The 22157-nt window shown below is 48.2% G+C and overlaps 1 protein-coding gene across 3 annotated transcripts in view; it reads right to left on the minus strand.

Moving 5' to 3' along the window:
- Window positions 1-22157, minus strand: part of Pax5 (paired box 5) — a 194812-nt gene that overhangs the window by 44851 nt on the left and 127804 nt on the right. For all 3 annotated transcript variants that reach the window (XM_027931013.2, XM_027931011.2, XM_027931012.2), the window contains one exon: window positions 3723-3824. In XM_027931013.2, coding sequence (XP_027786814.1) covers window positions 3723-3824 — 102 coding nt within the window. The remainder of the gene's footprint in view (window positions 1-3722; window positions 3825-22157) is intronic.

Below are 22157 nucleotides of genomic sequence, written 5' to 3' on the forward strand. Positions count from 1 at the left end.
GGATCTTGTGATGGGGAAATTATCCTAGATTATTCAAGGGGGTCCCAAATGCACAAATACCCTTATAAGAGAGGAGATGGGGGAGACTGGCACACAAAGGCGATGTAAAGATGGAGTAGGGGGGGCCACCCTGTAATGCCTGTAATCCCAGCGGCTCAGAAGGCTGAGGCAGGGGGATCACGAGTTCAAAACCAGACTCAGAAACTTAGCAAAGCTAAGCTAAATAAAATACAAAAAAGGGCTGGGGATGTGGCTCAGTGGTTAAGTGCCCCTGAGTTCAATCCCTGGTACTTAAAAAAAAATTATGGAGTAGGGAGAGGTCAAGACCCTAGACTTGGAGTCAAGTACCAGACAAGGGCTGCCAGGAGGCATGGACAGCCACAGAAGAAAGACCTAGGTCTTTTCCTAGAATGTCTGCAGCCCTGCCAACACCTTGATTTTGGGACAAGTCATACCAATTGCAAAATTCTGGGCTCTATAACTGTCAGAAAATAAGTTTCTAAGTTGTGAGCACCACATTTGTGGTGATTTGTTACAGCTGCCACAGGAAACTGATACACAGGCCCATGTAATTTTCCCTGCATCTCCTCCTTAGCCTGCACTCACGAAAGGACCTAGAAGGAGCTAGGGACTGTGAAGGGTGCAGAAGGTAAGAAGGTCCCTATGAGAGTGGTGGACATGGGCAGAACTGATGGGGAGTAAACTTTAGCCCCAGTGGAGGCTACACCAGGAAGTTTCCTGAAGCCAGTGATGTTTGCACTTGGCTCTGAAGGATGAAGCTGGATCCTGACAGGTCGAGCAGGAAGTAATCCAATCCAAGGCACAAAATGAGGAAAGCCAGTGACCAGTAAGAGTCCAAGGCATGCTGGGAATCAGCAAATGGTCAGGGGTGGAGAGCTGAGAGAAGAGGCCAGGAAAGCCAGCTGGGGCCGTATCCTGCTATGCCCAAAGGGCAGAACCTCGGCTCTGCCAAAAGAGGGGCCTTCTCTGAGCTGGGGACAGTGCTCACAAAGACAATATGCACAGGCTGCCCAAAAAACAGGTGTGGAAACTACCGTGGAAACCAGAGACCCAAATACATGACTGAGTAACAGGAGCTAAGGGTTGTGCCCACTGAGCTCAGCGTCCCAGCCCTGGTGCTGAACTGGCACCAAGTACTGGGAGGTGCAGAAGAGAAAGCAAGGAAGCCAGGCAGGGAGAGGAATAGGAGAAGGGAAGGGAATAGAAATACAGAAGAGGGAGGAGTCGGGATACTGGGGCAGCAGCTCCCTGGCCAAAATTCTTATTTTCCTCCCTCCATACTGCACAGCCTCCCTCTGTACCAGAGGACAGAGCGCCAGGGGGCCCTGTGGTCACCCCATCCTGCTCTGCCAGCAGAGTAGGTCAGGCCGTGCCCTTGCTTGGTCCTGTGAGTCTGGCTGCCACCACTAATGGATGAGAAGCCTTCACCCATTCCTGCGGGAGCTCTGCCAGGCCCACAGCCATTTGTGTGTGGAACCTGGTAATTAGGGCTGGAGGAATCAAGGGCCAGAGGGTAGGCTCTGTTTGGATAAACTCGAGAAAGTTCAGACGCTTCTCTGAACTAGGCCTCTTAGGGGTCTGCAGCGGGAGCTGGGAGGCCCAGCTGGGTGGCCTCGGTTTCAACCTACTAACATGCCCTCAGGATGGGGCATGGTGCTGCTGCTGCCTCCCCTTCTGCCATCACTGAGAATCAGAGTTGATAGAGAGCACAGAGGCAGCAGTGGGCACACGAGAGGGGGAGGCTGCAGGGGATCAATTTCTCACCTGCAAGCTGTGTGGCCATGGGCAGCTCCCTGACTTCTCTGGGTCTCACACCCTCGAGCCTGCCCACCTTGCAGGGTTGTTACATCAAAGGGTTCTAGAGAAAGGACTTCACATTCTATAAAATGCTGCATGAATATGAAGGGCCATTCCCGGGTATTTCTTGGGATCTGTCCTACTTGCTGAAGACTGGGCAACGAGAAGCTGGATGGGAAAGGATGTCGTGGGCCCCACCACCTCTGATTGCAACATTTCCCTGGGATCTGCCACGGGCCCATCCTTGTAGCAGAAAAGGCGAAGGTTTTGCAGGTGGAACCTGGCAGATCTTCCTGGCATTGGCAAGGCCCAGGGCAAGAGCACACACGGAGGCCATTTCCCATATGTCTCATATTTAAAAGTCATAAATCAAGCTAACAAACCGTTAAATGAAATATGCTCCATCCTCCTACCTTGTTAAATACATCTTCAGCACAACCTGGAAGTCCAGGGTGGAATTTAGATTCCTGGAACGACTTGGTATTCTGTGCCAGGATGTGCCGCCTGGGGGAAGCCCACCCTGCCGTGATCTCACCTGCTGCTGGCTCTACCCCATCACCACACAGGGCTTCCTACACACCTGTGGGATACTGGTCCTTACATCCAAGCCCTGTCCACATTCCCATTATGAGTCAGTCCTCAAGCCTAGGGGCTCACCATGGGTGACGTGGGCGATCTTTAGGGGACAGCCCTGGGGAAGAGGCATGAAGACACTCGGTCCTACTTGAGGCAGTCTCTAGTGTGTGCTGGAAGGTGGGGTGCAGGCGCCTCCCCTGGTCCTGCAGACTCCCCTGGTCTGTGGGATGCGGTGGGGGCTCTGTCCCCGGCAGGGCTGCAGCAGTTCTCAGAGCAGGCGTCCTTTTTGCCTGGGTCTAGGGTGGGTCTACCCAGCTTCTAGTGGTGGCCCTGCTTCCTCCTTTCTGGGTGACCCAGGCACTCCCAGCCCCTTTCTGGACTCAAGTTTTAAAAATAATAATAATTATTATTATTACTTATTAGCCATCAATTAATAATCACTAATAAATAACCACTAATAAAGCAGGAGGAAGGGCGCCCTGCCAGCTTCTCAGGGCTATTGTGAAACTCCAAAGAGAAAGTGGTATAGGGGGTGGGGATAAGTCCTCTGGCTTTTCTAGTTTCCTAGAGAGTCAGTGGTGTATTAGGTCCAGGCACTGAAAAGAGGTGTGACCCCTGCAAATGGCCAAATGAGAAAATGCTGCCCCTTAAAGGAAGTACAGTGACATGTAACCGAGACCTGATTTCTCCCCAATTTTTGACACCTTTTATAAAAGGGTACTTGGGTATCCCTGGTATGCTAATGCCCTGAACACCCGGCCACCCCACACCTACGTGTGCCCCAGCTCCATGATGCAAGGGGGTGTGATGTAGTGGTCTCCTTTACAAATTTCTTGAAACCAACACATTGCTGGCCAGAGGAGATTAGGTTTCAGTGGTGTTTAGTTTATAATCTGGTGACCCAAACCCAGCAGCCAACATGCCAATCTTGAATACACCATCCTCCACCCAAGGAATAAGATGGCCAAGAGCAGCTCAGGGGTTTCTGCCACATGAATTGGGTGGGAGAGAGAGGGAAGAGGGAGAGGAGGCTGGGGAGAAGCCCCCGACTGCTGGCCCCACACCCCTCTGTGTTCAGACTCCCCATGTAGCCGACAAGGGGCTGTTTGAGTGACAGTCGAGGACTGCCTCTCTCTGATGGCCTCCCCTTGCTGCCGCTGCCTCTGTCCCAGACCCAGCCGCAGGGAAGAGGCTGAGCCAGACCTCCGCCTGATTTATTCAGGTCTGCTTCTCAGAAGCGCCGAGGTCACTCGGGCTGTTTGGGGGGATGCCCCCCCTCGAAACCCCGTCTGCGTCCTGCTGTGGAGATGTGGACAGTGCAAACTCACCAGGCACCATCCCTGTCAGCGTCGGCGCCGAGTAGCTGCCCTGTCCGGCGGGGGGGACGTGTGGAGGGTACCCGGGGAGGGTCGTGCTTGCCAAGTCGCGGCCTGAGGAATCAAAGCAACAAATCACAGGGTGAGCATCTCCGCGGCCAGCTGCTCGTGTCCACAGCTCCCCGGACACGTCTGCACATTTGTCACGTCTGGACGCTGAATGCCAACGTGCCCCCGGTTTCCCCCTCCACTCATGCGTGCTCGTGTTCACACACACACACACACACACACCTCCAGCCACCCTGGCTTCACTCAGCAAGAACCCAGTCAGGGCTCTGGCCTGGCCCTGGGAAACCAGAACCCCTCGGGGAGGTGGACTGGCAAAGGTGCCAGCCTACTGGGGCCACCTCCTCCCCAAGTGACTTGGACAGCCCCAACTTCTCGCTGGTGCTTCTGAGGGGCCTTCTGCACAGTCTCCTTCCTCCAGCTGTACCGTCTGACACCACCACCTTCAAAGACTCTCCAAACGCCTCCCTCCTCCTCTTCTTTGATGGCCCCCCGGTGGGCAGTGGCATTTCTGCCTCAGTCCCTCCAGCCCCACGTCTAGCCCGTGGCCCTGAGCCGCTCCTTCACTCAGTGCTGATTCAGGAAGCACCTCCCGACTCCAAACACCGCTCTGGGACTGCGACTCGGAGTGAAGGCCTCTGTCTTCAAGGGGTGGCCACTCCAGCCATGAGAGTCCAGCTCTTTACAGGCAGCCACCCCTTGCGTAGTGATGACCCATATTCCACACTAGGAAGCCTGCCTTGTCATAAGACGTGGCACTAAGAGAATAACCCTGTGCTTCATCCAAGGATCCAAGAGCACTTGCTTCCAGATGAGGCTGGAGAAACCCTGAGGCAGCTGAGCACTGTGAGGGAGGCACTGCCGGGGTCCGTCGTCTCTTAGGGTGAGAGTAGGGCCTGCAGCCCTTCAAACTCCTATGGCCAGTTATATGTCCCAAGGTGACCACGGGTAAGAACAATAACCTAGATGTGGAGGTCACACTGTTCTGTGATTACCGTTGGCCTTGAGGGCAAGACACCATCTTTGAAGAGGGAATCTGCAGTTTTTCCTAAAAATAAGGGATATACTCACTTCCATCCATCCTGTTTAGTGGGCAGGAAATGAGGTGGCCTGGGGACTAGGCCAGCCTCTTCTGGGTGTGGACACTGAGGACGGGGATGGGGGTGGGGGTGGGGAGAGTAGAAGAGACCCTGAGATTGTGCATGAGCAACCGCTGGCCACACACAGCCGGACTAGGCCCTGGAGTGCCTCTACAGCCTCCCCTAGGGTCCAGGAACACACAGGTTGATGACGCTGAACCGAGCCCCACAAGTAGATAGATGGGCATAGGAGAAGGGCCACCTCTGACAGATGCCCCCCCAAAGAACAGCCAGCGTGTGGGATAAGCCTTGAATAAATCAATAGTCCTCCAGTGCCGTTATTCAAAACCATCCAGCAACTCCTGGAGGCTGCCGCATGCCACAGGATTCTGCCTACTGTCCAGAACTTTCCAGAATACTAGGCAGCAGCAGACAGGAGGCTCCCCCTCCTTCTGCTCACTGCCTGCCTGGCTTTGGACTAGGCATCCTGGCTGAGTCTATTCACATGAGGCATTGTTAGTGGGGAGCAAACACCTAGGGCTGACGAGGTCTCCCACAAGAACGCATCCATCACAGCTATCGTGACTCCCCGGGAGTGCCCATGTTAAACAGAAAGGGAAGCTGGCAGAACCAGTCATGCTGACAATGTGGAGGAAGGAGGTTTGCCCTGACCAGTCCTGCTGTGCCTCTCCTCCAATCCAACCCCCACAGCACTGGGTGGCAGCTCCCATTTCTACAGGAATGGCATGGGCCCAAAATATTTTCTAAGTGAAAGAAAGAAGCGGCTCTGCTAGAGGAGCAGGAGCTTTCGGGAGTCCATTACAGTCCCCTCATTCGTGCTCAGGAATAAATGCAAGAAGGGATCTGGGAGGGTTATCTTGACCAACCCCTGTGACCATTTTGCAGGGAAAAATTGAGTCCTCGTGTCGGGGGAGGGGAGCAACTGACTCCGGTCCCACAGGAACAGGTGGCAGAGTAGGTACCTCAGCTCAAATTTCCTAACAGCCCAGACCTCTTCTACTCAAGCAGTGCCACGGTGGGGTGGGGAGCACTCGTGTGCAGTCTTCCCCACCCACAGCTGTCAGAAATTCAGAGGCCTGAAGGCTGCTGGAAAGGCACCCAAGGAAGCGGAGTGATCGCAAGTCACACGCCTCAGCCAAAGATTGAGATGTCAGTGGCCAGAATGGAAGACAGGTAGAGAGGACAGCCAATGGCAGGGGCTGGCCTGATGAGCAGGCTCCCCCACCAATCAGAGGAGCATCTCCCATCCTGGCCCCGCCCCCAGGCTCACACCCCGATGATGAAAACTACCAACACTTACACAGAAATTATAAAACAAGAGCCTGTGTCCTGAGTATTTTAAATGGTTAACTCCTTTAACCCTCAACAACCCCATGAGGAAAGGTACTAATACCATCCCCATATATAGGAAAAAGAGACTTGTCCAAGGCGGTGCACTACTGGCCAAGATTTGAAGCCAAGCAATCCAGTGTCAAACTCCACTCCACTGCCCTGCGCGTGGGCCTGTCTGCTCCAGTGCAGAAGCTCCACTGCCTCGCAGCTGGGACACTGACACCATTACTTACTGGCTCCAGTTTGCAGAAGGAAACTCAACTGCACAGTTTTTATGGGTAAACGGTTGCGGGTGGAGGCTGGGACATAAGAGGGGGACTCCACATCTGCCTCCTAAAGGGTGGAGAGCCTTGTCCTGATAGGAGCCTGCCTGGTGCAGAAGCCCACGCTTCCCAAAGCTGCTTAGGATGGATGAGAGGATGCTGGGAGGGAAGCACAGTGGATCCGAGGCAAGCTGGGCCTGGAGTCCAGCTCTCCTGCCTCCTGGGACTGGATTCTCCTTTCAATAGCTGGCTGCCCTTTTGGTCATGTTTGGTCAACGGTTTCTGCCACTGTTACATACGCTCTAAAACCTTGATCCCTCTAGCAAAGGTTCAGAAAATCAGAGCCTCACTGAAGCACTCAACTCAGAAAGCCAGATAAAAAAGCAATAAAAAGAATCAAGGGAAAAGAGGAAGAAGGAATCGATAAAGAAAAAGCAGAAAATAATGAATTAGGAAACAGAAAAGCAGACCCAACAATAAGCACAACCAAGAATGGCTATTTGAAAAGACCAATAAAATAGAACAACTAGGCCAAGATTTTTTTTTTTAAAGACACAAACATCAAGATAAGGAATGAGGAGAAGATATGACCAGAGACACAAAAGAGATGATATGAAGAAGAAGAAGAAGAGAATACACTTCACACTAATAAATGTGGAACTCTCAACAAAATGTGTAACTTTTTGGAAAACATAAATTACCCAAAGTAACCTAATAACAGGTAGAAAATGCCAGCAGCTCAATAACCTTGGAAGAAATAGAATAAAAATGTCCTTTTAAAAAGTAAGACCTTAATTCAGGTGTGGTGGTGCACTCCTATAATTTCAGCAGCTGGGGAGGCTGAGGCAGGAAGATTGCAAGTTCAAAGCCTTAACAACTTAGTGAGGCCCTAAGTAACTCAGTGAGATCCTATATCTAAACAAAATTTTAAAAAGGGTTGGGGATGTGACTCAGTGGTTGAGTGTCCCTGGGTTCAATCCCTAGTACAAAAAATAAATAAAAAATAAAATGCTAGGGCTTCATCCATTTTGCTTGTTTTAAAATTTTTTTTTGTACTTGTAGATAGACAGAATGCCTTTATTTTATTTGTTTATTTTTATGTGGTGCTGAGGATCGAACCCAGTGCCTTACGCATGCTAGGCAAGCGCTCTCCACTGAGCTACAGCCCCAGACCCCATTTTGCTTTTTACGGGGCAAATTTTAGTTAGTTTTTATTTTGGAAAGTTCTTTTAAATCCTCAAGGTACATATCCTTCTGTTATTAAACTTTCCCCAGATATAAAAATCAACACCTCTGAATCCATTTCACTAAGCTAACATTATGCTGATATAAAAACTTAAGAAAGGTAGCACAAACAATAAAAAGTGAAGGCCAGTTTCACTATGTACTAATACAGTCACAAGTTACTTGGGCTCTTCATTCTTGCTACTATTAACTTATTACACTGATTGAGTGTAATCACTGATAGAGCGATATTAGAAACACAACAGAAAGCCACAACCAAATGAGGTTTATTCCAGGTATGAAAGGATGGTTCAATATTAAAATATTGGTCAGGCTCTCAGGTTAATATATAAATTTCCAAATCCCACCCTTGAGTGTCTGATCCTCTGTGGAGCCTTTCTAAGCCCTTCAAGTCTTTGAAGTAACTGCCTCTTCCAAAGATGCCCCTGCTCCCCACCCTGTCCCCAGTGCAAAAGAGGCATGGAGCAGGGGAACCCACAAGCTGGAGGTGAAGATACTGGTGATTACCAAACAGCTCTTATTATGTACACTCTTCCTTTTTTACATGCATTAATTCCTAGTGACTCTATGAGGTGTCAACAGTTATCATATGCACCCTACAAAAGAGAAAAACTGAAGAATGAAGTTTGACATGTATAAAGACACGAATTGGGTGTCAACATACTTTATATATAAACAGTGATATGAAAAATTAAGGTATATATTGCAATGCATTCCACTGTCATTTTTTTAATCAATAATAATAAAAGAAAGAATGAAGAGTTTAAGGAACCTGTCTATGGGGACATTACTAATAGGAAACAGCGAGACTTTGAACTGATGCTGGACACTGGGATCTTTTGAGCTGATGATAATAGAAACAAAATAGAACTGGGTGAGAAAACATACAGTTGAGGCTTTTATTGGGGCTTCCATTTAGGAAGGAAGACACAACTCCAGCAAGAAGACATCAGGCTGGCCCCCTAGAAGAATGAAGGGAGCTCGTTTTATTGGTTACAGCAGGCGTGGGATGGTGGCTGACGAGATGTGCTCAGCTCAGGCATTTGGCCCTGTACTAAAGGTAAGTTACTGCAGCTGTTCAAGAGAAGGCATGCGGGGAGGGGGCCTCCACAACGCAAGCTCACACTGTTGAGGGTGGCACATGCCAAGCCTCCTGGGTCTGTCTGCTCTCGGGCCATGAGCCACAGCCCATGAGTGCATTTTCCCTTTGTCCCTAGGGTGGTCCCCGACTCAGAACCAAGTGGCCTGGCCCCAGCCTGAGCCTCTGTTGGTGGGGAGAGGGGCTGGCAGGTAGGAGAAAATGGACAGAGAAGGAAGGCTGAGGAGGGGGATGGATTAGTCAGTTGAGGAACGGGAAGGGAAGAGCAGGGGAAAGCAGGAAGGGGAGAGTGGAGTCAACCACGGGCTGTGGGAAGCCAGACCCAGGCTGGGTATCTGTGCTCATTTGGGAAGAAACTCGCCAGCATTGTCTGCCACACTGAGCTCACAAGGGCAGGGTTGCCAGGTGCCTGGCACACAGCAAGCGCCCAATAACTGTCTGAAGGAGGCAGGACAAGGCCACCCAGAGCCCTTTGGCTGATTCCAGTCCCATGCTGGCTTCTGAACTTTTGTGGGACTCTGGACAAGTCACACTCCCCTCCCCCGCCAGCCTCAGTCTCCCCAATTTTAAAAAGAGGTCTGAGGCCAACGTGTCCCAGGGCCCGATAGTCCTAGTGTCCCGAGTGAGCACACACGCAAAGGGCAAGGGAGCCCCACATGCATCTTCCTGCCGTCGTGGCCCTCCGCAGCTCTGGACTCTCTTCGCATCCCTTTGGTGCCTCTGCCTGCCGCCCAGAGGGTTGGAGACCTCCCGCACTGGCAGCCAGCTCTCCAGCTTCAGCCCCACAGGGGCTTTGTGCCAGCTCCAGCCTTGCCCAGGGTTTGCCATCATGCCAGGGGCTCATTCCTGTCCAATCCCTCCTCCCAGCCACTGGATGACACTGCATTGCGAAGAGCTAACAAACAGCCACACATATTCCCCAAATAACTCTGTCCCTGAGCCCCCCATTACCAAGGGGCTTCTTTGTATTGGCTGCATTTTTATCCAGAGAATGTCCCTAGAACCAGAAGCTTCATCCTGTGGCTGCATTTACTTTCCATGGTCTAGTCAGGGGCACCAAGGGCCCAGGTTGTCACCACGGTGAGCAAGGAAGTGAGGGACTGACAGCTGTCTGTGTCATCTGAGTTCCTGAATCGCTCCTGCTGTCAGTCATGGTGGGGGGAGGCTGTTGATGGACATTATCCATTTCATCCCCAGCTTGCAAAATTCCACATGGGAAGTGACAGGGGAGTGACTGCAGGTCCACATACAAAGCAAGGCAGCACAGCACAGTGACTAGGAGTGTCAGGACCACCAGGCGCAGATTCTTCCTACCACTTTCCAGCTGTGTGACCTTGAGGGAGTTCCTTAGTCATTCTGAGCCTCAGTTTTCTAATTTATGAAATGGGATAGTAATAGCCAGTACTCAGACTGTGAGCCAGGTGCACATGTACTCCTTTATTCCTCACCATGACCCTATTAGAGGACTACAATTCACCAGTTTTGTTGAGAGGGGAAACTGAGGCATGGAGAGCGTAAGCAACCTGCTTATGGTCTCATAGCTGGTAAGTGAAAGGTGAGGTCTCAAACCCAGTCAGCCTTACTTGTAAGCCTGCGCTCTCCACCTCCACCCCTCTCACTGGGCTGCTGTGAGGATTATGGGAAAATGTGAGCAAGACTCGTGTGACACAGTGTAGAAGATGGGGTGCTAGGCCCCAAGCACCCCACTGGCACTCCATCAACTTGGGAAAGATGGTAATTAGACTTCAAAAATTCGGAATCAATCTCTCTCCCTCTCTCTCTCTCTCTCTCTCTCTCTCTCTCTCTCATACACACACACACACACACACACACACACACACACACATACACATAGATACCAGGAATTAAACTCAGAGGCACTTAGCCACATCCCCAGCCCTTTTAAAATTTTTTCTTATTTTGAGACAGGGTCTCATTAAGTCCTTAGGGCCTCGCTAAGTTGCTGAGTTTGGCTTTGAACTTGTGATCCTCTTGCCTCAGCCTCCTGAGCTGCAGAATGACACTTTTTAAGCCAAGTAAACCTTTATGAAAACCCGGAAGGAACACTTTGCAGCTCCTCCCACCAGAGCCGAGGAGTCTGCTCTGCTCCAGGAGTTTTTCTGGGCTCAGGCACGTGCCTCTCTCTGGCCAAGCAGAAGCTTGAAACCCAGTGTGTGGTGGGGGAGCCCCTCTGTGCTTCCCCATCAGCCACCATGAATGAGAATATGCTCTGGTCCAAAGAGAAGGGCCCACATGTGAAGCAGAGATGGACCCAACCTATCCTGGAGCCAAGCCCAGCCTAGATCAGTCAGTCCCCAGCCGCCCTCTGGAGGCATGAGCAAGAATAAGTGATTGCTGTTGTAGCCCTGAGTTTCAGTGTGGTTTGCTAAGCAGCACTGCTGGGCTTATTCTTTACTTCCAAACACACTTTCTGGGGCCTTCTAAGGACATCTATCTGAATCCAAGCAGAAGCTGGACACCTCCTCGTGGGACACTCACAGAGAGAATTTAAGCCTGAAATCTGCTTTGATATCCTCTAAGGACTCTCCTGGCACTGAACTGTGTATTCTGTGACCTCAGAGAGTCTGGGTATTTTCAGCATCTCAGGTATGTCCCCAGGCTGGGGAGATACTACGACTCATTCTTAGGTCAGATTCAGACCTCTGCACCAGGATGCTAAATCCAAATTGATGCTTCTAAACCTGATATGACACCAGAGCATGTAAATACATCTTGCCCAACTTGCATGTAACCTTGTCTTTTTAGAGAAAATCATCAAGACTTGGCCTTGCTTACTATTAGCAAGTAGTCCTTATGGAACTTTGGAACTCAAGTCAAAAATACGTGATTTAAAATAACTCACTCTTAATTCTGGGAGAGAGGGAAAGAATTGGCACCTACCCCTGTTGTACAATTGGGGAAACTGAAGCCCAGAGATGAGTTTTGCCAGGCTCAAAATCACAGAGTATGTGACTTCATCTCAGATGTCATGACTTCTAGTTACAGGCTGTTCTTACAGGGTTATTCAGTTCCCTCAAGAGAACTGGCTCTCCCAGATGTTAAACATTCTACAGAGCCATAAATTTTATAATTAAAAATGTAAATCTGTTTGATTGGGAGACAAATGGAATAGAATAGAATAGAAAGTTGAGAAACAGACTCAATTATACAGGAAATTTAGCAGATGCTGAAGCCATCTCAAACTACAGAGGCAAATAGGGACTTTTTAAAGATGAGGTTAGGAAAACTGGAGAGTCATTTGGAAAAAAAAAGATTAAGTAGATTGATTCTCCACATCATACACAAGAATAAACTCAAAACATACCTGAAAGACAAATGTAAAAAAAATGAAACTATACAAGTATTAGAAGAAAACAGGTGCATTCTTCTTTAAGCTAGCTTCAGGAAAAGGCTTCCTAACAATCACTCAAAACCAGATGCACACACTACATACAAAAATTAACTCCGAATGGAGCAAATACCTAAATGTAAGCATTAAAACTATAAAACTCTTCAAAGAAAACAGGCATAAATATTCATGACCTTGGATTAGGCAATGGTTTCTTAGACATGACACAGGCAACCAAAGAAAAAAATAGAAAAACTGAACTTCATCAAAATTAAAAATATTTGTGCTTCAAAGGACACCATTAAGGAAGCCCACAGAATGGGAGAAAATATTTGCAAATCATGTATCTGATAAAGGACTTGTATCCAGGCTATACAAAGAACTCCTGCAGCTTAATAATAAAAAGACAAATAAACCAATTAAAAAATGAGCAAAGCATCTGAATAGGCATTTGTCTAAAGAAGAATAAATAAAATGGCCAACAAGCCCATGAAAAGATGTTCGACATCATTAGTCATTCTGGAAATACAAATCAAAAGCACAAAGAAACACCACTTCAGGCCCACTAGAGTGGTCAGATCAAAAAGACAAATTACAACAATCTTTGGCAAAAGATGAGGAAAACCAAACCTCAATACGCTGCTGGAGGAAATAGAAAATGCTGCAGCCACTTTGGAAGAAAGCCTGGCAGACCCTGGAAAGGTGAAGAGTAGAATCACCACAGGACCCAGCATGGCCACTCCTATGTGTACCCCCAAGAGAAACGGGAATGAATGTCTCCACGAAAACTTGTACCTGCACATTCTTAGCGGCATTGTTCATAACAACCAAAAAGTGGAGACAACTCAAACGTTGGTCAACGGGTGAGCGGATAAAGAAAATGTGGTGTATCCTTACCATAGAATATTTGGCAATAAAAAAAGAATGAAATACCAACACATGCAGCCACGCAGATGAACTTGAAATCATTGTTAAGTTAAAGAAGCCAGTCACCAAAGACAACATATGAGTCTATTCATACAAAATGTCCAAAATAGGCAGATCTACAGAAGCAAACAGGTAGTGATTGCCAGGGGCTGGCCGTGGGGAAGGGGGGATGCTGATGGTGATGGGATTTCCTGGGGGGCTCTGATGGAGCAAGTCTCAAGTTGATTGTGGTGATGGTTATACACTCTATGGTTATACCAAAGCCGTTGAATTGTACATGTGACATGCATGGATTGTATGGTGTGTGAATTATATCTCAGTAATGCTGCCATTTTTTATTTCTTATTTTACTAGTTCTTTTCAGTTATATATAATATTAGGATTCATTTTGACATAATTATAAAAGCATGGAGTATGTTTGCTCTAATTCAGTCCCAGTATTTCCCTTTCCCCTCCCCCCTCCCTCCTGTTCCCTTTCCTCTATTACTGATATTTCTGCTATTATAGTTTTTTTTTAAATAATTACTGTCTTGTGGATATACATAATGGTGAGATTCACTATGGTATGTTAATATATGTACATAGGAAAGTTAGGTCAGATTGATTCCACTCTTCTTCCCTTATTCCATCCCTCCTCCCTCCCCCTTTATCCCCTTTCTCTGCTCCACTGATTTTTCTTCTATTTTGAATGAATTTTCTCTTCTTTTTTTTTAATTATTTTGGACTAATTGTTACTGTTCTTGAAATTATCATCTAAATGGTCATTTGGCACCAAAAATGTTAGAAGGATATAATATTAAATAAACTGTTTTTAAACCAAATAAATTTATTATATAGGGGAAAAAGATGCAATAAATGAAAAGACTGAAAATAATCGAATTATGCAAAACCAACAAAAACTCTTGGCTGACAAAATCAACATGAAGTCCAATGATAAATGACAAGTTGGGAGAAATCATTTGGAGCATATACTGCAGACAAAGAGCTGCTATCCCTATGCATCAAAACATGTAAAAATTGAAAAGATCAAAAATTCCATAACATCCTGTAATCCCAGCAGCTCAGGAGGCTAAGGCAGGAGGATCGTGAGTTCAAAGTCAGCCTCAGCAAAAGTGAGGAGGTAAGCAACTGAGACCCTGTCTCTAAATAAAATACAAAATAGGGCTGGGGATGTGGCTCAGTGGTCGAGTGCCCCTGAGTTCAGTCCCTGTTACCAAAAAAAAAAAAAAAAAAAATCCATAGCAAAAATATGTATCTATAAAATGACCCTTAAGATGAATTAAAAGATATTCAATTTCATTCATATACTAGAAAAGCAAATTAAATTCAAAATGGTACAATCCCACGTGGAGGAGAATTTAGCAACATCTAATAAAACTATACATGCATTTACCCTTTGAATAGGAAATGATTCTTGTAGGAATTTACCCTAAAGATAAGTGCAACTTCAGCAATACAAAAATGTACATGTATGAGGTCATTCATTGCAGTATTATATGTAACTATAAAATGATTAGAAACTATCTAAATGCCCAAACATCTGAAACCGGTTGAACGGACTGTGACATGTACTTGCCGCAGAGTACCACGCAGCTGTACAAGAGGATGAGTAATGGATGGGCCTCTGAGTGGAGTGCATAAAATCCAGGAGCTAACAGCTGGCCTCTCCAATCCCTTTACAGAAGGTTGTCATTCCCCACATAATGCCAGGTCAGAACCCTTGGGAAAGTCCAAGGTCAGGTTCCAAATGACTAATAGGAAGCCTTGAAGGGACAGTGTAGAGAAGGGGCAAAAGTAGCCTACTGTCCCCCTGGATGTGTGTGAGTTTGGAATGCTCAACAGAGGGAAGGTGTAAGCTCTCTGGATGCTTCTGGGAGAGAGGGCAGGGCTGGGCAAAGGCAAGCCATAGCTGATGGTGGTAGAGGACCTGGCCTCCAGAGGGCAGACGCATCCCCAGGAGACACTCCAGCCAGCTCTGAGAGCATCAGGTGTCAGACATGAAGCCCCCCCACCCCACCCCCACCTCCGCCGCCTCGCCCACCCTTTCACACAGGCTCCCCAGTTGCCTCCAGAGCACATCTGGACCCTGGAACCTGGCAGGGTCAGGTGGAGCTAGGAGTCAGAACTGAGTTGAAACCTTATGGAGGGGTGGGTCTGTGTCCTTTCACCTGAACTCTGGGCCCACCTCTGGGACTGGTCAACAGAGCTACAGCCTTCCAGGAGGGTCCTTGGAGTCTAGGCCAGGCTCTTTAGATGTCTTACCTCCTTCCATACTCACAGCAACCCAATCATGAGTTTTTTATTATACCCATTTTACAGATTTTTATTCTCAAAATATCTGTAAGGCAAACTATTATCCCCATTTCACAAAAGTGGAAACTCAAACACAGAGAGATGAGGCACCTGACCTGGTCCCCGCAGTTAGTAAGAGATGCAGCCATATTCAAACCCAGGCCTTCTGGCACCTGATTCCTCCATGTTCCCCCAGAACACTCAGCACTTTTCCTCTTCCTGCTTTTGGACTAGAGGTCCCCAGACATCAAGAGCTGCTCTTGTCCCTCCCTCCACTGTCCTGGCCTGGCACACAGTAGGGGTGCAGAAAATGCCTACCAAGATGACATGAACCGACTGCCATCTCGCCAACATCTCAGAAAGCCTTTCGTCATGAACTCTTCAAAACAACTGGGCCTAACTTATCAGTTTCTGCTAAGATGCAACTTTATTTTCCGGTACATCCCATTTCTAGGTAGTGCTCTCTGTGTACACTAATGCAGGGGTGGGGGGGGGGTTGATATGAATCCAATTAACTCCAAATTTAGCTCATAATGAACTTATCTCATTTTTCTACCAGCTCGGTTCTCATCGTGTGGCAGTAATTAACCACTGGGGGTTGTCACTCCCAGACACATGACACAGAGATCCTCTAGCCCCTCGCTTCAAACCCTTGCAGAATTCATTACCCTGACGTGCAAACCCTTCACTTTGAATACCACAGGGCACCAATCCAGCTCCCCCTCTGCCCACCTGACTGTGAGTGTGAGTGAGAGGATAGAGCAGGCCACTCAGGGAGTCCTTAATTATTGTGAATGAGGTAGATGGGGGCAGGAAGCTGGGGATGGCCTGGTGGCTTGGTGGCTGTCAGCTTGACAACCCTGGGGTGAGATGTTCTTCCCAGCGGAGGGAGGTCTCTGCACACAAGGACCACACTATAAAGGAATATGGTGGAGCTGGTGGGCAAGGTCCTTTGTGATCATATCTGCTGGGGACACTTCATTCCCAGGAAGCCTGCATACCCCGGGCAGTAGTGACCTCCACTAAACCCACTGCTCTCTGGGTGTTGGTTTTCCCATCCGAACATTCAAGCAGTGGGAACAGATGGCCTGAGCTTCTTCCTGCTCCAACATTCCATGAGTGGCATCATTGTCCCTCTGTGTGGGTGGCAAGGAGGCAGAGCGGGTGGCTATAGAGACAGCAGTGCCCACCTGTCTTGGTGTCTGCCCTCCTGCCCACAGCACCAGACTTCCTGGAGACCTTGGATCATACCCTAGTAAAAGGAGGCTAAGCATCAGGCTGGCTTTCATGTCTCTAGGAAAGAAACTTCTAGAAGGAGATGGGGCTGTTGACCTGTACAACACTGCCATGGGCCTTCTCACCAAAAATGGGCATGGGTGAACAAACACCTGGCCCTGGACAGCAGTCCCTATTGGTGAAGGTTAGTTTTTAAAAGAAGCTGGATTTCTGGTTTTCATTTAGAGTCACTTCACTGGGGACTCTCTTGACTATGTAGATGCTAATAACTAACGCAGTTTTTTAATATGTAGACTGAGGAATAAAGAAAATGTGTCCAAGGCCATGTTTAGCCCTCAAACAATCAATTTTCCACCTTTACTCATATTCAAAATTGAACCCTGGTCCCCAGTGGAACCACCTCACCACCAGCAGTTTTACCCACTGTCAGGTCTGGCTAAGGACAAGAGCCCTGCCTGGGTGTCCAGGTGTCTGCTAAAGCGGTACCTACCCTGCAAGGTGCACAGGCCATAGCCTGGAGTCAAAACACGGAGGAAAGTGGGTTCTAGGAAACGGGGGCCTGAGCACAGCTAGCCCCACACGTCCTACCATCTTTCTCGTTTCTGTGGGTGACAGCCTCAGCCTTCTGATCACACTGGCTTCAAAGACACCTATTTCTCATCGTGTCCAATCATTCCCCAGCCCCCTGGCTCCTCTCCTGCATGGGCTGACCTGCTCTGTGTCAGCCTGTTCTCTTTCCCTGTCCTCTGGCAATTCCTCCCAGACCTGCACTGCTCAAGGCCCATCTGGACTCAGTGAGGGCTCCAAAGCCAGCGTGTTGAGTCTTGGCCCCATGATTTCACCAGACACGCAGACCCTTCTACTGCTAGGATTTGTACAACATCTTCTCAGAAGACCCCTCTCACAGTCATAGAAACAGGAGAAACCTTCCTGCAAGTTAAGAAACATTATTCACAACTTTAAAAATGAGGTCTTAAAGGTGGGCAATGTGCACAGCTTCTTTATGCTATGGGGCAACCCAGGGCTCACGTCTGAGAGAATGTCCCAGTGTTTAATGAACTCTTTGCAGTTTGATTAGAGCTCAGATGCTGTGAAGTTACAGGCAAATATTAGGTATGAAAAATAACCCTGAAGATTTGGGCTATAATGCTTTGTTAGGACCTTAACCGATCTTGTTTCTAATCTAGTAATCTTATTCCAACTTCCTTTTTTTGCAGACCTGGATTGAACCCAGGGACTCACACGTGCTACACCACTATGCTCCCAGTCTCTTATTCTAACATTTTTTAAAAATGCTTTTCCTGATGCATGATATAAACCCTCTTCCTTAAATGCTCTTGAAACCAGTTTTAGCTCTGTATAGGTTCCCTCAATAACAAATGGAATTAAATCTTCATTTTACATATTGGCCATTTTGCATTTGTACAAAAATTGTTATTGTTTGAATAAGTTCCCCCCAAAGGTCCCCAGGGTGGCATTATTGGGAGATGGTAGGACTTTTAGGAGGGGGGGCCTAGGAGGAGGTCCCTAGGTCATTAGGGAGTGTGCCCTTAAGGAGGATTGTGGGACCCTGGCCTATTTATTTATTTTGCTTCCTGGCTCATGAAGTAAGTGTTTTGCATCTCATGTATTACCTACCAGTGCCACCAGTGCCCCCACCAGAAGCCCAAAGAAATGGCTCCACCTAATCTTGGACTGGAACCTTCAGAACTAAATAAGCTGTTTCTCTTTATAAGTTAATTATCTCAGGTATCTTGTTACAGTCATGGAAATCTGACAAACACACACTATATTTTTAACTTCTTAAAAGTACATTTTGACATCTATTGTGGGAACCATGCCTGAGACGGTGACCTGAGCTGAAGATTTTCAATAAATACTAGAGCAGAAGGCAGTGGACAACTGACAACTGTCACCTAGAGGCTAAGAGAAATGGCCAATGCTGGGGACTTGGGGAGGGACCTGATCCTTCTCCGCAAACCTGGCTGGATGTGAACACCTAGGGCGCATCTCTAGGCTCACTGCTCGGCTGGTGCTGAGGATGTGTGATGGTTCAAACAGGCTGCTCTGAGGTCCCCTTGGTTGGACCTGCTCCTGGTAAAGGGTGTGCAGATCGAGGGATTTGCTGGGGGGATACTTCACTAGAGGGGAAAGGTGGATCCCATAACATCCCACCTCAGCTTGTGGACTTCAGAGCACTAATGCTGACAAGATGCCCGTCAGGACAGCAGATCTGGTGGGCTCCTAACAACAGCCTTATTAGCCATCAGCTTAGGTGATGTTACTTACTTAGAAACAATAACCCTAAATTTCTTTTCCCCAAATTACTTAACCCTCACGTTTAGCTAATTCCGACTGGCCTCCTTGTCCTGGCTAAACATCTAATCTGGACTTGTAGAGCCAGGAAGACAAATCTGAGAACCCAGGAATTGAGGTGCAGTGTACATTGCTATTATCAGCCCTTCCCATTCCTTCATTCCGCAGACGTAGACCACTGCCCAGCAATCACAGGAAGTTATCAGACTCAAGTCCTGTGTTTCAGATTTGAGAGCATGTTTGAATTTCGACTGCCTGGCCTTTCAGAGCCGACCCTGGGGCTCAGTCAATATTTCCATGTACATTTGTGGCACGATCTTCCTTGAACTAGTTACTGTTGACCCAACACAGTAGAACAACAAAGGCAGGGTTCTAATCAGTGAAGATGAAGGGCCACCCCACCATGCTGATGGCTTGCAGCCTCCTCCAGGCACAGGGAGAAGGCAGTATTTACAGCAGAAGGATCCAGGGCAGCTGTGGCTAGTTCGAGAGTTCACTCATTCATCATTCACTCATTCAGATATCATCTGACTCCGACTAGGTTTTAAGTACCAGGCTGAGTATTTCAGAGGACCCAGAGATGATGATAATAGTGATAACAACTACAACAATAACTATGGCTTACATAGCTCTCAACCATGTGCCAGTGCTGTTCTAAATACACCGTGTGTACATCTCGTTTAACTATCACAGCCACCCTGGGAGATACAATTCTTTACAATCCTCAATTTGCAGATAAGGCACCCAGTAAGAAAGATGCCAACTGAGGTTCTGACTTCAGGAACCTATGCTCCCCCCACATGTCCCAAAGATTCTGTTTCAATAAGAAAGTCACAAAATACAAATGAACTCCCCTTTGACCAGCAATTCTGCTTCTAGTACTTTACCTGTGGAAATATACAGAAAAATACATCAAGGTTTACAATGAAAGGGAAGGAAGGAAGGAAGGGAAGGGGAAGAGGGGAGGGAGGAAGAAATCCAGCTGTCTATCATAATAGCTAGAATAAATCAATTAGGATACTTCCTTATGATGAGATATTACAGTTTTGAAAAAACCATGAGGAAGATTTGAATGTGGGGATTATGGAAAGATCTCCAAGGTATATTATTAAATGAATCAAGCAAAGTGCAAGAGAACCTTGTGTAAGATATGATTCCACCTGTGCTAGTAAAAAACGGAAAAGATCTATATTCCAATTGATTAACATACTGATAGCATTCACAAGACACGGTTAACTTTGGGGACAAGGATTATGGTTGGGAGGGCTGAGGTTGGGGGAAGGAGACTTATTTTTCATTTTATTTTTTTTTCTGTATGGTTTGAATATTTAACCACATGCATGTATTACTTTCTATTCAAAATTAACATTCGATTTAAAATTAACTTTAAGAACCAGACACAGTCTGTGCCCCAAGGGGCTCTCACTGTCTAGAAGGGGAGATAATAATGAATCTAAGATGCATGAAGTGTGGGCTCCTCCCTGCCCCTGCTCTGGGACAGAGGTGTCAGGGAAGGAACTTCTTGCTTTCCAGGACAACATCATGATGCCAGGTGCACCTTAGCCAAGTCTCAAGGTCCCACCAGGCCTGTCCCAGGCCACCAGCTCAGGACACACATAAGTCATGTGAAGATGGAAATAGGAGCACTGACAAGTGCAGAAGGAAGTGACACTTTGCCCACAGTGGAAGCTTCTGGAGCTGGCCACTGCCCCCCCCCAACCCCCACCTGCTGTGCCACAGTATCTGCTGAGCACACACTGGATGGATGGAGTGCAGGAGAGGCACGATCAAGCTTATCCTATTTGCCAGGCTCCCTTCTAAGAGCTTCAGGTATTGTATCGCTTAGTCACCAAAACGACCCTAGGAAATAGAAATTGTTCATGTCGTTGTGATGGGAGATTGAGCCTAGGGGTTAAGAGGGCAAGTACTGGCAGCAGCTGCCTGGATGGCTTATCAGCTGTTTTGCATGCTTGGGGCAAATCTTGGTTTCCTCATCGATAGAATAGGAAAGCAGTGCCACCTCCTTAGACTGTTTAAAAGGACTGAAGACTTAGTACGTGTAATGCACTAAGAAAGGTTGCCTGGCCCATGCAAATGCTCCCAAATGTTAGTCATGCTTGTTTTGACTTCAAATGTACAGAGGAGGCAACCAAGGCTAAGAGACATTAAGTGAGTTGCCCAAGCTTGCACAGGCACAAAGAAGCCAGACCTGGGGCAGGACTGGAAATGCCAGCAGCTGTGCCCTGCCACCAGGTTCCTCTGACCAGCATGGTTTAAGTCAGGGCAGAGAATCTGGTGTAAGCTCCTTAAGGCGCAGGCAGCCCCAGACCAAAAGTTAGAAAACCCTCCACTTCCTCACTATGCCTCAGGCACATCCCTCCCCTCCCTGAACATCTTGCCTGTGATCTGGGAGCCCAATCCCTCCACCTGGGGGAAGATGGCACAACACTACCAAGATCTGAGGACAAACCACCCATCCGGTTCAAGAAAAAGTCAATCGGTGAAGGTCTAAGCCTCTGATAGGCTTATGATCTCTCTTAAAGGGACTCAGGCCTGTCACAATCCTAAAGCAGGGCCACAGCCAGTCGAATTCTGGTCCAGAGGCCAGGTGTAGATGTCACAAGCAAGGCTCAGAACCGAGAAAGCCCAGCCAGAAAACACGGATGCTTTGTGACATGGGCTCCCACTCCTCAGCGGCGTCCCCAGATCTAACAGTGAGGCTGATGCTGGGAACCCACTGCTGAGGAGGCCCCTGTGAGGGAGCAGGGCTGGGCAGGTGTGCGGCTGGCCAGGGAAAACCAAGCCCACCCCGCAGAGGCACCTCCCAGGGAGCACAGCAAATTCATGTGCTGTAGAGAACACGCATTAAATCGCACTGCTGGGCTGGCGCCGCGGGCTGCCAGAGCGCCAGCCAGCCCGGCCCAGCCCTCCTCTCCCAGAGATGCTGGCTCAGGTAGCGGCTCACAGAGTTCCTGGCTGCTTCTGCGAGCTCTGGTGCAGCTCAGGCTCCTGCTTGCAAGCCACCGCCAGTTCTGGATCTCCGTCAGCCCTGCCCTGCATCCCCTGTGGGCCACTAGGAGCCCCACAGGGGATCACAGAAGTAAAAGTGCTCGTACAATGCAGGGGCAGGGGCCCTACTGAATAGGGAGCTTCGTGTCGTCACGTGGGGGCAAGAATAGAAGTCAGCCCGACCGGGTTCAAGTTACCAGCTATGCACCATCT

The sequence above is a fragment of the Marmota flaviventris genome, chromosome 13 (genome assembly GCF_047511675.1).
Source record: "Marmota flaviventris isolate mMarFla1 chromosome 13, mMarFla1.hap1, whole genome shotgun sequence".
NCBI classification, from domain to species: Eukaryota; Metazoa; Chordata; class Mammalia; order Rodentia; family Sciuridae; genus Marmota; species Marmota flaviventris.